Source organism: Peromyscus leucopus, chromosome 12, assembly GCF_004664715.2.
Source record: "Peromyscus leucopus breed LL Stock chromosome 12, UCI_PerLeu_2.1, whole genome shotgun sequence".
Lineage (NCBI taxonomy): Eukaryota > Metazoa > Chordata > Mammalia > Rodentia > Cricetidae > Peromyscus > Peromyscus leucopus.
This window is the reverse complement of record NC_051073.1, coordinates 62,759,200-62,773,862: the sequence shown is the minus strand read 5'-3', so window position 1 is coordinate 62,773,862 and position 14,663 is coordinate 62,759,200. Positions and strand designations below refer to the sequence as shown.

The 14,663-nt window shown below is 45.7% G+C and overlaps 2 protein-coding genes across 3 annotated transcripts in view; one reads left to right on the top strand and one right to left on the bottom strand.

Annotated features, from left to right (window-relative positions):
* Positions 1-9,767, bottom strand: part of Iqcg (IQ motif containing G) — a 40,628-nt gene extending 30,861 nt beyond the window's left edge. Inside the window, 6 exon segments of the mRNA XM_028863216.2 lie at positions 39-51; positions 54-210; positions 5,423-5,571; positions 5,574-5,683; positions 7,243-7,313; positions 9,503-9,767. Of these exon segments, the coding sequence (XP_028719049.1) occupies positions 39-51; positions 54-210; positions 5,423-5,571; positions 5,574-5,683; positions 7,243-7,250 (437 nt within the window). The 5' untranslated portion in view covers positions 7,251-7,313; positions 9,503-9,767.
* Positions 9,768-9,804: 37 nt separating this feature from the next.
* On the top strand, positions 9,805-13,671 carry LOC114688674 (60S ribosomal protein L35a). 2 transcript variants are annotated; one of them, XM_028863215.2, is made up of 5 exons: positions 9,805-9,870; positions 10,459-10,502; positions 10,711-10,863; positions 11,722-11,866; positions 13,605-13,671. In XM_028863215.2, exons 2-5 carry the CDS (start codon positions 10,492-10,494, stop codon positions 13,626-13,628), a joined length of 333 nt encoding a protein of 110 aa, XP_028719048.1. In that variant the 5' UTR covers positions 9,805-9,870; positions 10,459-10,491; the 3' UTR covers positions 13,629-13,671. The 2 variants fall into 2 exon arrangements, with proteins under 2 accessions (XP_028719048.1, XP_037065684.1); XM_037209789.1 differs by having other exon boundaries at positions 9,857-9,915.
* Positions 13,672-14,663: the final 992 nt, after the last annotated feature.

Genomic DNA, 14,663 nt, shown 5'->3' with positions numbered 1-14,663 from the left:
GGTATCATTACCTCCCCAAGTCTATTCTCTCTTCTCACCTGTCGTTCTGAATTTCTTCAGTGTCTCCAGAGTCATCATGGTCTGTCTGGTAGGTTTTTTAAGGACAGAATCCAGGCCTCGTTGTTTGGCTTCTGGGACTGTGGATCTTTCTTTAGTAAGAGATGTTTTCCTTGCACTTGAGACCACAGATGTTCCTTCGTGGCTGGATTTCTGAAAATAAATGACGTTAAAGATACTGTCCTAGAGGTTGTAGAGATGGTTCAGTAGTTAAGAGTGCTTGTTCCGGGGGCTGGAGAGATGGCTCAGTGGTTAAGAGAACCGACTGCTCTTCCAGAGGTCCTGAGTTCGATTCCCAGCAACCACATGGTGGCTCACAACCATCTGTAATGAGATCTGGTGCCCTCTTCTGTATACATAATAAATAAATAAATCTTAAAAAAAAAAAAAAAGTGCTTGTTCCTGCAGAGGACCCGGGTTCAACTTCCAGCCCCCATGTGGTGGCTCACAACCATCTGTAACTCTGGTTCCAGAGGATCCACACACCCTCTTCGGCCCTCTGTGGGTGTACGTGATACATAGACATACATGCAGACAAAACATTCACACGCATAAAAAATAAATAAATAAATCTTAAAAAGAAACTTTTTAAAAAGATTGTTTTAAAGGGAAGAGACAACACTAAAAGGACCTATGTCTCTTTTTCAACCTTTTTCTCCACTTACATTCCATACTCCAAGGAAATTATGTGGCAGGCCCTAGAGCCAGCCCCCAGCATCACAAAAGGTGGAAGTGGTAGAGTATGATGGTTCCGGTCTCCTGGCACCTGGGAGGTGGAGGATGGAGATCAGGAGTTCGGGGTCGCCACTGGCAGGATATTGAGTTTCAGACCAGGCTGGGCTAAGGGAGACCCTGCTGACACTGCCAAGCATCAATCCAAAAATAAACAATAAAAAACCAAATAAACAAAAACTCACAGTGATTTGTAAATTTACCATATTATAAGTATAAAATGCCAAGAAGAGATTATGGGTTCTGTGAGAAACAGTGTCTTAATGGTATCAGCTCATTACAAATTCTTTTATTTCTTCCTCCTTTCCTTCTTTCTTTCTTTCTCTCTTTCTTTCTTTCTTTCTTTCTTTCTTTCTTTCTTTCTTTCTTCTTCCTTCCTTCCTTCCTTCCTTCCTTTCTTTCTTTCTTTCTTTCTTTCTTTCTCTCTCTCTTTCTTTTAATTTTATTTAATTTACATTGATGTGAGTGTCGGATCCCCTGGAACTGGAGTTACAGACAGTTTTGAGCTGCCATGCAGGTGCTGGGAATTGAACTCAGGACCTCTGGAAGAACAGCCAGTGCCCTTAACCACTGAGCCATCTCTCGGGGGTGGGGGGGGTCCAATTTGTTTCTTTTTCACTTTTTTCTTTCTGTACTGGGGATGGCACATGGAGCTTTGTGCCTGGATATGTCAGACTCTGAGCTAATCCCTATTTCTTAAATTTCTTTCATCTCAAATCTCCCCGGAGAATAAAGTTGGACATAAATATGGTCATCTTTAGGCATTGCTTAGCACAATGCCTAGGATTCGTCAGAAATTCAATGTTCAGAAACACATGGATCTGAAATGCACAGTTGGCATGGCGCATGCCCCTGTGGTCTCAGGTACAAGGAAGGTGAGCGGAGTCACCAGAGTACCTGAGTTCAGTGCTGCCCCAGACAACCCAGTGAGACACACAACAGAGCCATTCAAAAACCAGGCAAAATAAAAGGACAATTGTACTAAAAAGTGAAAGTTGGATCCGATTTAGTGATGCAGTTTAGATCCTGAGGGTTATATAGGAAAAGCCAAAATATTGTTCAGACCTCAAGTCAAGTACTGAGGAACCAGAGACAGCATGTGTCTCCCTCCCTCCGGACCGATGATCCTTCCTTTCCCTGTGGCTGACTGCTTGGGCTGCTGACAGTACTTACACTTTTGAACCCTGGCTCTGTCTTTTACTAACCGTATTGACTTTAGGTAACTATTTGAAATTTCTGTAGCTCTGCTTTCCCATTGGCAAAATAAGTTACTACTTTAGAAATTATACAGGGAGGGGGCATGGACACGTAGGAGAAAACGTGATCCTTTTCTTCCTCTCCCCACCCTACTCTCTGGTCCCCAGCCCCCAAACTCCCTTCTCCCTCATCGTGGTCCCTTCTACTCTCATGACCTGGGTAAGTGTATATGTAAGTTCAGACCGCACCTAGGAGAGAACACGTGCACCTGCACACAAATGGACACACACACACACACACACACACACACACACACACAAAACACACTTCAAAATACAAATGAGTCGTTTTAAGGAAATGACGTCACAAGGAGGACTCCTGTCATGCCAGAAAATCTCATAGGTGAAAGATCACTATCATAAACCAGAGTAAGACCACAAGAGTGTCCTTGTTTGTTTCTCAGAGTAATGACCTCCCTGAACACTGTTCATCAGCTTAAGGTTTTCATTGAGCGTTCATGGCACTAAACTACTCTTTTTTTTTTTTTTTTTTGTTTTTCGAGACAGGGTTTCTCTGTGTAGCTTTGTGTCTTTCCTGGAACTCACTTGGTAGCCCAGGCTGGCCTCGAACTCACAGAGATCCGCCTGCCTCTGCCTCCCAAGTGCTGGGATTAAAGGCGTGCGCCACCACCGCCTGGCTAAACTACTCTTAAAGACAGACAGGCATGATGCTGTAGCCCAGCCTGGCCTTGAACTCAAGTTCTGCCTGCTTCTATCTCCCAAATTCTTGGATTATAAACATGACCCAGTAGAACTGGTTTAAACTTCTGAGCTTTAGGGGCTGGAGAGATGATGCAGTGGGCATTGATTCTAATTCCCAGCACTCATATACAAAACAAAAACCCAGATGTAGTTATACATGCTGGGAACCTCATCCTAGGGAGGCAGAGACAGGGGATCATGGGAACTGGCTAGCCAGCTAGTATAGTCAAATAAGTGAGCTCCAGGTTCAGTAAAAGTCCCTGTCTCAAAAAATAAGACCTTTCATTTCCCCATGTGGCTGTGTGTGCATACACATAGACATACACACACACACACACACACACACACACACACACACACACACTAGACACATACACAGACATACACACAGAGACACACACACACACACACAAACACAAACTGCTCTTTCAGAGGACCAGAGTTTGATTCCCAGCATCCAAGCCAGGTGGTAACTACACTCAAATACACACACCCCACAATTAAAAATAATAAATCTTTAAGGAATAAAAACTGTAAAGGGTAATTAGAGAAAATTTTCATTTTCTTCTCCTAGTATGAATTGCTCTATTAGATATGGGAAGCAATTTATTCTCTCCCAAACATAGTGGATTTTACTGGTCATAGGATCAGAAATAATATACCCTGTACAAATCATATCTTATTTATTTATTTATTTTGAGACAGGGTCTCTCTCTGCATAGCCCTGGCTGTCCTGGAACTTGCTCTGTAGACCAGGCTGTTCTTGAACTCAGAGATCCTCCCGACTCTACCTTCCAAGTGCTGGGATCAAAGGCGTGAACCACCACCCAGCAATTTTTTTTTTTTTTTTTTTTTTTTGAGGCAGGGTTTCTCTGTGTAGCCCTGGCTGTCCTGGAGCTCACTTTGTAGACCAGGCTGGCCTTGAACTCAGAGATCCGCCTGCCTCTGCTTCCTGAGTGCTGAGATTAAAGGTGTATGCTACCATGACTGGCTACCTGGCAATTTTTTTAAAGTTAGTGTATTTATTAATTGTTTTCATTTTATATCTGCAACCCATGTCATTGGCAATTTAAAAAACTTCCTATCAAGTTAAGTTTCTGTTGTTTCCTTTATGAGATGGGAATCTCACTATGTAGTACTGGTGAGCCTAGAACTTTCTTTAAAAAAAAAATGTGTGTGTGTGTGTGTGTGTGTGTGTGTGTGTGTGTGTGTGTTTGCACACATGCCTTCATGAGTCAGGGTTTCTCTGTGTAGCCCTGGCTGTCCTGGAGCTCACTCTGTAGATCAGGCTGGCCTCAAACTCAGACATCCACCTGCCTTTGCCTCTCAAGTGCTGGGATAAAAGGCATCCACCGCTACCACCTGGCAAAAATATATTTTAAAAATTATATTTATGGGGACTGGAGAGATGGCTCAGGGGTTAAGAGCACTTGCTGTTCTAGCAGAGAACCCAGGTTCAGTTCCTAGAACCCACATTTTGTCTTGAACCATCTGTGATTCCAGTTCCAAAGAATCCATAACCCTTTCTGGCTTCCTTGGGCACCAGGCATATATGTGGTGCACATACGTACATTCAGGCAAAATACCTGTACACTTAAAAATTACATTTACTTTTTGATTTGGAGTGGGCGTGTGGTCAGTGGGTTTGGAAGCCAGAGAACAACTTATGGAAATCAGTTCTTTCTTCCAATTGTGGGTCCCAGGGATCAAACTCAGGTCAGTAAGCTTGGTAGTAGCATGCACCTTTACTCACTGAACCATCTCAGCAGCCTGGCCTGGAACTTTCTAGGTAGAGCAGGCTAGCCTCACACTTCCTGCAATCTTTGTGTCTCTGCATGGCCAGTGCTAAGATTACAGACATGAGCTCAGTGGGGCCCGGAAGTCCAAGCCACCGCTGAAATATGATTGTTGACATGGTAACGGGCCCTGATATTTGCAAAAGCAGGGCGCAACATATTCAGCGACAACAACAGAGTTATTTTTGACTAAAGCAATGTTGAGAGTGTCCAGATGACTTTCCTTCCCCTGGTGTCCAGTTGGCTTTTAGCAACCAAGAAATACAAACTAAGTGGGACCTTTGATCTCAGAAAACTAAAACATGATCTCAGTATAGGCACAGTGGCCTCACAACATCCGCAGGATAGGTTCTGGGGCACCCCTGGATACTCAAGCCCTTTAAATAAAGCTGATGCAATGTTAGCATACAAGCTATGCGAACACTCTCTACGTTTTAAGTAGGCTCTAGATTTCTTACATCGACGAATACAGGGTACAGCAGTTGTTATATTGAATTGTTTAGGAATGGCGGCAGGGGAAAACGTCTACGCATCCAGTAAAGACCAAACTTTTCCCAAATATTTTTTTTAGCAGAGGTTGGTTGAATTCAGAGATCCAGAATCTGTGTCCACTAAAGGCTGTCTGTCTGTACTGAATCTACACGGACTGAGCTTTGGGCCTTTTGGACTGATGGCAATATATCGCAGTGGCATACTGTGCTTCCTGAGTCATACGCCACTTTCTCCATTTGGAGTGCGGACCTCAAATAACTGTGGTGTGGCCTTTTATCCGACGTAAAGGTGCTGCTTCCCAAGCTCGGTCTACCGACACAACTGGTACAAATCCTGGAGAGGTCAACAGGAAAGAAAAGGAGCCGGCACGCGGGCGAGGCTGCTGACCTGGCTGACGCTCTGCCTCCTTTCGTACTGAACTGGGATGATGTAGCCTAGGATAGAGAGCTGGTCGATGATGTCCTCCATAACCGCGGAGACCCTCAGCACGTCCAGCAGGGACAGTAAATCTATGACTTCTGCGGGGGTCTCTTCTCCTCTTCATTTTCTGATTCTTCTTCTATAGCACCAGGGGGCTCTCCTGTCACTACTACGGTCATCTCAGGATGCAAAGCTTCTGAAGGGAAGTCCAAGGCTTCCAACTGGTCCCTAAGGCCACGAGAAGAGACAGATGAAGTCAGTGGTCAATGAGGAAATATGACTGACCCTCAAAAACACAGGCGGCATGTACACTGACCCTAAGTTCACTCTGTCAGAGAACATAACCTCTATAAAAAACAAAGGCAGCTGTTTGCAGGAGATTTTTCCAGAGACCCTTCAGTAGGACCAACCAAAGACAACGTATTGGCTGGCAAAGTCATACAGTCTATGCTGTTTTGCTAATGCAATTTGATTTGAATTTGAGCCACAATTAACTTTATTTGAAAGCACCATATATAGATGCTAATCAAAAGTGCCTTATGATTACTGAAAGACAGGATATGGTAGCCAGCCTCTAAGGTGGCCCAGATAACTCTTCCTGGTCCTTATGCCTGGGTGGGTGGTTTTCTGCACTGAGTAGGGGAAGCCGGGAGGGTCTGCAGAAAGAAAGAGTGTGATTTCCAGACAATTGGTAAATACCATGGCAGCTTGGCCCTCACTCCAAAGGTCACTCCCAGGGAAGCGGCGTGCCTTGTCTCTCACGGGGACACTTACGCTACCCCTGGTCAACTTCAACCTTCTGGTTAATACTGTCAACTTCACTGGATCTAGACTCACCAGATAAACCTCTGGACATGGCTGTGGAGGACTTTCTAGACTGGGATTCTTGAGATGGGAAGACTCACCTTAAACGGACTGAATCAAGAGGAGAATGGAGCTGGGCCTCAGCCTTCACGTCTCTCTCTGCCTCCCGACTGTGGGTGCCACATGACCAGTCCCTCTGCTCCTGATGCCAAGCCTTCCCTCCATAACAGACTCTCCCCCAAAGTGTGAGCCGTTCCCTTAAACGGCTTCTTCTCCGGTATTTTGTCCAGAAATGAGAGGGTTAACTAGCACAGACCCCAAACCAGAGCCTTTAGCCACGCTGGTCCCAAACTCCCGACCCACCGGAACTCTGAGATGGTAGATCTTTATATTTTAGGTCATTACGTTTGGGGGCAGTTTGTACCAGGCTTTTTCTTTGGGGCCACCAACCAGCTCCCAAATCATGACGTGGAAACTTATTATTAGTTATAAATGCTCGTCCTAGCTTAGGCTTGTTTCTGGCTAGCTCTCTTAACTTAAATTAAGTTGTTTCTCTTTACCTTTTGCCTCGGGGGCTTTTTGCTTTTCTTTCTGTTTCTGGTGTCTGGCTGGCTGGTGACTGCCTGGCTTCTGGTCCCTGGCATGTCCCTCTCCTTCTCCCTCATTCTCTGTTCTTCTCTCCTACTTAGTCTCTCCGCCTTCCATTCCCCACCTATCCTTTCTCTGCCTAGCTATTGGTCCTTCAGGTCTTTATTAGACCAATCAGGTGCCTTAGGCAGGCAAGGTGAAACAAATGCAACACATCTTTACATAATTAAACACACACCCTTACATCGTTAAACAAATGCAGCATGTAACACATCTTTGCCTAGTTAAAGTAATATTCCACAACAATAGTTTGTTACATAGCCACAGCTAATCCACAGAATTTAATTATTAGATACCATGTAATAATTACAGACAAACTGGGATTTTGAACATACCCTTCCATTCTTCCTGCGACAGTTCTCTTGCCCTCTGGGGTAGATCTATAATTTCACAAGAATGCAGTAACCTAAAATGGGGAAAAAAATGTTATTAGTTCAAAAGAATGCTGAATCCTGTTTTCTTTATTCCCATGTTCTTCCACTAGGAGAAAAAAAAATCACAGAATTAACAAGAGCTGTGGTTCTCCTCCTTCTCCTTGGTAGAGCAGGCACACGGGTCTGCAGGCTTATTCGGCGGTTGGTTTCATTATTGGTCCTCCAAGACAGAATGCAGCCTTTTGCCTCTTCTTAAGGTAATTTAAGGACAATTTTAGTATGTATCATTGTGTTCTGATTTTGAATTGGTAATCACTATAGAACAGATTTATTTTGTTATTACTTAATTTTTTCTATTATTCTCTCCTCTATATTGAAATAAATGAGTCTACCCTGTTCTGTCAGACAACAGAATTTACTGTACTGTGACTTAGAACAATTGAGATTACATTTGAAAAAACTGTTTTGTTTTAAAATAATTTTTATGTGCATTGGTGTTTTGCCTGCATGAATGTGTGAGAGTGCTGGATCCCCTGGAACCAGAGTTACAGACAAGTGTGAGCCGCCATGTAGATGCTGGGAATTGAACCTGGGTCCAGTGGGCCCAGAAGGGCAGCCAGTGCTCTAAATGGCTGAGCCATCTTTCCAGCCCCAGAAAAACTATGAATCCTGGAAATCAGTTTAATAAGTTATTATCCTTCAGAGCTGGGCACTGTGGCCAAAGTCTGTAATCCCAGTACTTGGAAAGTGGTGGTGTTGGGGTGCAGAATCAAGAGTTCAAGGCTTTCTTTGGCTTAATGTAGGGAGTTTGGGGCCAGACTAAGCTACATGAGACACTGTCTTTATTGTTATTATTATTTTTTACATATGTTTGTGTGCCTGTTTGTCCCTATATGCACCATGTACATACAAAAGACCAGAAGATTCCCTAGACCTGAAATTACAGGTAGTTGTGAGTTGTGTGATGTAGATGCTGAGAATCAAACCCTAGACCTCTTCAAAAGCAATATGTGCTCTTAACCATTGAGTCATATCTCCAGCCCAGTCCCTCTTTGGGGAAAAAAAAAAAAAAGCCTGCATGTGAATCCAGCTCCAGTGGATCTGAGGCTCTCTTCTGACCCCTGAAAGCACCCACATGCACGGGACATACACATGTATGCATAAACAAGTTTTTGGTTTTGTTTTTTCAAGACAGGGTTTCTCTGTGTAGCCCTGGTTGTCCTGGAACTGGCTCTATAGACCAGGATGGCCTTCAATTCAGAGATCCTCCTGCTTCTGCCTCTTAAGTGTTGGGATTAAAAGGCGTGTGCCACCACCACCCATCTTCATAAACAGGTTTTTTTGTGGTCGTTGGTTTTTTTAAGGAAGTTATCACCTTCTAACATGCCACATGTTTTATCTGCTTGTCATCCTGGGTTTTTTTGTTGGGGGCAGTGAGATGGGGAGGATATTACTCTGTAGCCCAGGATATCCTTGTACACATTATGTACCTCTGACTGGCCTGAAACATAAACTGATCTTCATACTTCAGCCTTCCAAGTGCAGGGATTACAGACACAAGAGCCAACATGCCCAGCTTGCTCCTCCATGTAGGCTGCAAGAGGGAGGAATTTTTGTTGGTTTACTGCAGCGCCCTCCAAGCCCACACCATTCTCGGTAGTGGTAGTCACACAAAAAATTGCTTGTTGAATAAATGAATGAATCCATCAGTCAGACCCAACTAATGCACAATAGTTATGAACTGTGAATCTGAGTCGACTACGTTCATCCTCACCCGACAAGTCAAGCAAAGGATGGAAGAACGAATATATATCTATACATCTGTCTCTCACTTTCCTCTTTCTGAAAGGGATCTCATATGCCTCGAGCTGACTGGCACTCCCTCTGTAGCAGGCGATGCTTGAGCATCCAGAATACCGGGATTACAAGCAAGCACCGCGACCCGTGGTTTACCTTGGACCTTGCTATCTAACTCAGCCTGGCCTCGAATTCGTGTCCGATCCTCCTACCTCAGCCTCCGGAACGAGTGCTGAGATTAACGGGCAAGGATCACCATGCCCTGTTTGTTTCTTGAACGACAAAGGTTTAGATGGGAGAAAATAAGAGAGCAAAGAGAAGGGAGCGTTTCCCCTGCCTTTGTGCTCCAGGTTTTTCAGTCCTCTATGGCAGGATCCCAATCTCCACTCTAGGAAGAGGAAAGAAACACTATACTTTCCCTCACCTTTCTACCAGCCCGGCAGGAAGCGGGACCCAAACTAAGGCGTAGCTATGGCAACGCGCAGGCGTCCCTCCCCCCCCTCCCCGTAGGACCTTTGCCTTTTTCTTAGTAGACTACAACTTTGCCTTTTTGTTTGTTGGCTTGTCTGTTTCGAAGCGAGACGTGTTGCCGCTTGCAGAGATGAAAGGACGGGAGAAGAAAGTAAAAGATCCTGAGCGTGGCTCGGCTTGAGTCGCGCCGCTCCCCGGGGACCCCGGCTTTCCGGCGCAGCGCGAGCCGCCTAAGCGCGGCGAGGGGCGGGGCGTGCGTCCCACAAGGCCGCGCGGCGGGGCCCGGGCCGCCCTCTTTCCGCCATCTTGGCGCCGGTGGAGGTGAGCGAGGGCCCGCCGCGGGACTTTGCGGGCAGATTTCCCGGGGTGGGTTTGTCGGCGTCGCCCCCGAGCCCCCCGGCGCCTCGGAAACCCCGGCCGCCATGGGTTTCTGCGGGTCCCGGGGAGAGGGGGCGCGGGATGGAGGAGATGAGGGGCCGATGGTGCCGAGGCCCCCGGTCCCGGGGAGGAAGGTTGGCGGCTGGTCCTCGGGCTCCGGAGGGGAGAATGGGTACAGCCGGGCCCGTCTCGCTCGCCCCGGCAGCGGGGGGTCCCTAGAAGTCAGAGCCGGGGCTTGCGCGTGGTGCCTGTGCACCCTACGCGGTGCTGACGGCTGGAGAGAGCCTGGGGTTGGCCTCCGGGTGCCCCACTTGAGCGGCTCTGCCCCGCATCTGCCCCACGTTTCCCAGTCGTTGGCTGTCAGTCATTCTCAGAAGTCCGAGCGGTTTCCCCGGGCTCTGCTTCCGGGGATGGTGCGACGAGCGTGGAGTTGCCAATCCTTGAAATGTTAACCGAATTCATCCAGCTCGCGTGGGGGGACGGGGACGTGCTGCTGCGTGGCTTTTAATCCGCGATCTTGTTTGTTTTCAGGCCTGCTGGGAACGGGACTTCTAAAAGGCAATCATGTCTGGGAGGTATGTGACTCCGTACGGTTGCTTTTTACGGGATTTTTAATCTTAAGATGTGATTCCCACGTTGGAAATAAGGCGGGAGGGGAGCGAGATCTTTGCGGGAGATGGCTTCAGGAGGAGTTGCTGCAAAACAAGTCGTGGCGGTTTTGCTAAAAGTTCAATGAAAAGTGGTGATAGTTTACTCATTTAATGTGTATCTTGTGTGTCTTAGGCTTTGGTGCAAGGCCATTTTTGCTGGCTATAAGCGAGGTCTCCGGAACCAAAGAGAGCACACGGCTCTTCTTAAAATTGAAGGTGTTTATGCTCGAGATGAAACTGAATTCTACTTGGGCAAGAGATGTGCTTATGTGTATAAAGCAAAAAAGTAAGTGTGTTTTGGTGCCTTTTAATTGCTAGTTGATTTCTCCCTCATTTTTCTGAAAAAAGTAGAGCTGTTAGTGAAAATTTGATGCTGTTGATTCTGGTTAGATGCCATGAAGAACTTTATTGGGAATTACAGAAGAATCCTTTTGTCGGTGGGATTGAATATCGGTAACATTGGCTCTTAGAAAAATTACAGTTGTAGAAAGGCCCTGGGTTCAGTCTCTTAACACGGTTAAAAAGGATTACAGCTGTTAATACCCCCCCCTCCCTCAAAAGGCCTTAGAGAATACTTTTCAAACCATCTTGATTCATTTCAATCCCTTAGGCTATTTTTGTGTCTTTTTTAAGCGTGTGCACTTTAAGATGGATACTGCGGTGGTTCTCTTGTCCCTCTTCCTCCTGGGAATTGAACATAAGGCCTTAGACACTGATAAGTCATGAGGATGTTTAAAACCCCAGTGATGCATGCCTTTAATCCTAGCATTTGGGAGGTAGAGTAAGGGGGGTGTCTCTGAGTCCAGGCCAGCCAGGACTCAGTGGTTCATTACATTCAGTTATCCTCTGGTGACTTATGCGGCCAAGTCTCCATTTTTTTTTCTTTTAGCCCAAGTGGGCTTCATCCCAGTGTCTTTAAAACTTTGTGTTTTTTAGAACACAACAGGTCCTTTCTGTCCTTAGTCATAATCCTGTAAAAATTGTTTGGCATGTATGAACTGCTGAATGAATATTCTATATATGTTTTTTCAATTTCTCGAGGGATTCTGTGGGGAAAACGAGGTGAAGAGCCTGGTCCTAGGATTGTGAATTGTGTCAGGTTATGTTGGTGTTGGCTCTGACGCTTGTGTCCTTTAAAAACCAGTAACACAGTGACACCTGGAGGCAAACCAAACAAAACCAGAGTGATCTGGGGAAAAGTAACCCGGGCCCATGGAAACAGTGGCATGGTTCGTGCCAAATTCCGAAGCAACCTTCCTGCAAAGGCCATTGGACACAGAATCCGTGTGGTGAGTACCAATAGCAAAATAAATGGCTAGATAAGTTCAAGGGTGAACTTACTGCCTGCGTCTAAAGATTTTTGTGAGTGTAAAACTGCAATAAACTAGTGACCTGAGGGAAAGGTGGTACAGAAGCTCCGAGTGTTGGCCGGGTGAAGCCCCGTGAAGGCAGGTGCTCGGGTGAATTGCATGAGTGTCAGGTTTTGCTCAGCTGGCTGACAGGAGAAGTATCTTGGACAGGTTTATGGTTGTGACTTTGGGACTGTAGCTTTGGTTGACCTGGGACTTGTTATGTAGGCAAGACTATTTTAAAACAAGGTCCCCCTGAGTTGTCCACTCTGGTCTTGAAACTCACCCTAGCCCAGGCAGGCCTTGAACTTTTAAAGATCCCCCTGCCTCAGCCTCCCAAACAGGCCAGTGCTACCAGGCTCTTCTTATGTTACACATGTTTTGGGGAGTGGAGGGGGCGCTACAGTATGTTTTGCCATGTCTTATCATGTCAATACTCCCAGAATATGTGGAAGCATGCTCATTCTAGGTCTCAGGACTTGGACCCTAGTCTTAGGTTTAAGAAGATGAGATTTAGCTGGGCATGGTGGTGCACAGTCAGGCCAGCCTGGTCTACAGAGCAAGTTTCAGGACAACCAGGGCAGTTACACAGAGAAACCCTGTCTCCAAAAACCAAGAAAAAAAAAGAGATGATGTTTTTGCCAATTGTTTTTTCTTTAGTTAGGGTCCAGAGGTACGCTATAATGGTGGTAATGTTAGACTCAGTGCCACCATACCTGGCTTTAATACTTATATTTTAGGGCTGCTATTTTACATTTATGTGTATGGGCACGTGTGTCACAGCAGGATGTAAAGGTCAAAGGACAATTTTGGGGGAGTCAGCTCTTCCATTATGGCAGGCACTTCTGAGAAATCTAACTCCATGTGGTCATACGCGGGTCAAGTGTCTGTACCCACTGAGTCATTTCACCGTCCCTTGCAAATTCTTGTTACGGTTTTGAATGCTGTTTGGGGGGCTAGGGATGATAGCTCAGCTTGGGGGCCTGATTAGAGTTAGAATTAATTATGCCTTGTGCTTTGGGGGCTGGGAAGATGGCCCAGGTGGTAAAAGCTTTCTGCACAAGAATGAAGTCCTAAGTTCTTTACCCAGAAGCCACATAAAAAAATTCAGGTACAGCATTGTGTCTGAAATCCCAGCACTGGGGAGACAGGGGGATCCTTTTTTTAAGATTTATTTATTTATTATGTATAGTGTTCAGCCTGCATATATCCCTGCGGGCCAGAAGAGGGCACCAGATCTCATTACAGATGGTTGTGAGCCACCATTTGGTTGCTGGGTATTGAACTCAGGACATTTAGAAGAGCAGTCAGTGCTCTTAACCTCTGAGCCATCTCACCAGCCCGATCCTTGGTGTTTATGGGACAGTCTGTAAACTCTAGGTTCATTCAGTGAGAGACCTTCCTATCTCAAAATGAGGTGGAAACTCTTTGGAAAAAAATGAATGAGCCATAAGTAGATGAGCATGTGTATATATAAAGTCTTAGTACTTAAGCCTGTTTCCTAAAGGCCAAATGCTGTACAAACTAAACTTCCTTACTATCCGGATATAAATCATCAGGTATACTCATCATTTTGGCATGAGTAATCGGGTAATGGGATATTTATCCTAATTGTATTCAGTGATTTATAAGTTTACTAACATTGACCTAATGTTTTTATGCTTTTCTTTTCCCCCAGATGCTGTACCCTTCCCGGATTTAAACTAATGAAAGTAAATAAATAAAAGTGGATTTGTGCTCTTGTATTTTTGTTTTCACCAGAACTTCCCTAAAAGTTGCCCTATGTTTAAGGTGGTGGGAGTTGTCCAGCATTTTCAGTCAAGGAAATTCTATGTAATGGTCAGTATTGGGCAGAGACATGTTTAGAAGATATGTTGTCACCAGGTGGTGGCAGTGCACACCTTTAGCCCCATTTGAGGAGCTAAAGGGAGGCAGAGGCAGGTGGGTCTCTAACAAGGCCAGCCTGGTCTACAGAGTGAGTTTCAGGACAGTCAAGGCTACACAGAGGAACCCTGTCTCAAAAAATAAAATTAAAAAAGTTGCTGGGTGGGGTGGGGTGGCGTGCACCTTTAGTGCCAGGACTGGTGAGAGCCTGTCTCAAAGTTAGGAACCTTACTGCTGGGTAGTGGCTGGGTCAGTAAGCTTTGGCAAAGTGTCAACCTCAGTGAAAGAAGCATTGAATCATCTTAGGCCTGAGGTGAAACACTTGGAGAGCTGGGCCTGGGTACTGCGGGTGTGGGGTGAGGTGCCGGGATGGACAGTGCATCCATGCTCAGTATAGATCAGGGAAGTTGAGTGCAAGGAGTCGGGAAGAATCTGAACTGGCCTTTTGTTATTTGCCCCATCCGCATAAGCTGGGACTGGTTGGGTGGGTCAAGCTGATGTCACAAGTTTTTATACTAAAGTGCAGTGCAGGGTTGATAGTAGCATATTTACAAGGGTAAGTAGGGTTCCAAAACGTGTAGTTTTGGGGATGTGCTAGAAATAAGAAGGCGTCTTCAGCTTGGGTGCCTAGCAAGCCCTTTTATTAACCAGTCTTTAGATTGCATTGTAAATGTCTCTCACTACCTGAGCTATTGCCATTAACACTGTGAAAAGCCTTGTGAATTCTCTTCCCACACTAAATTTTTCTTTGACATTGGGGCAAAAGACTGGTTAGCTCAAGCTGCAGTTAACATTCTGCAGGTCCTCGTTGGGAGTGTGGTCTCCAAAGGAGTGTCAAAAGAGGAGCTTGGGA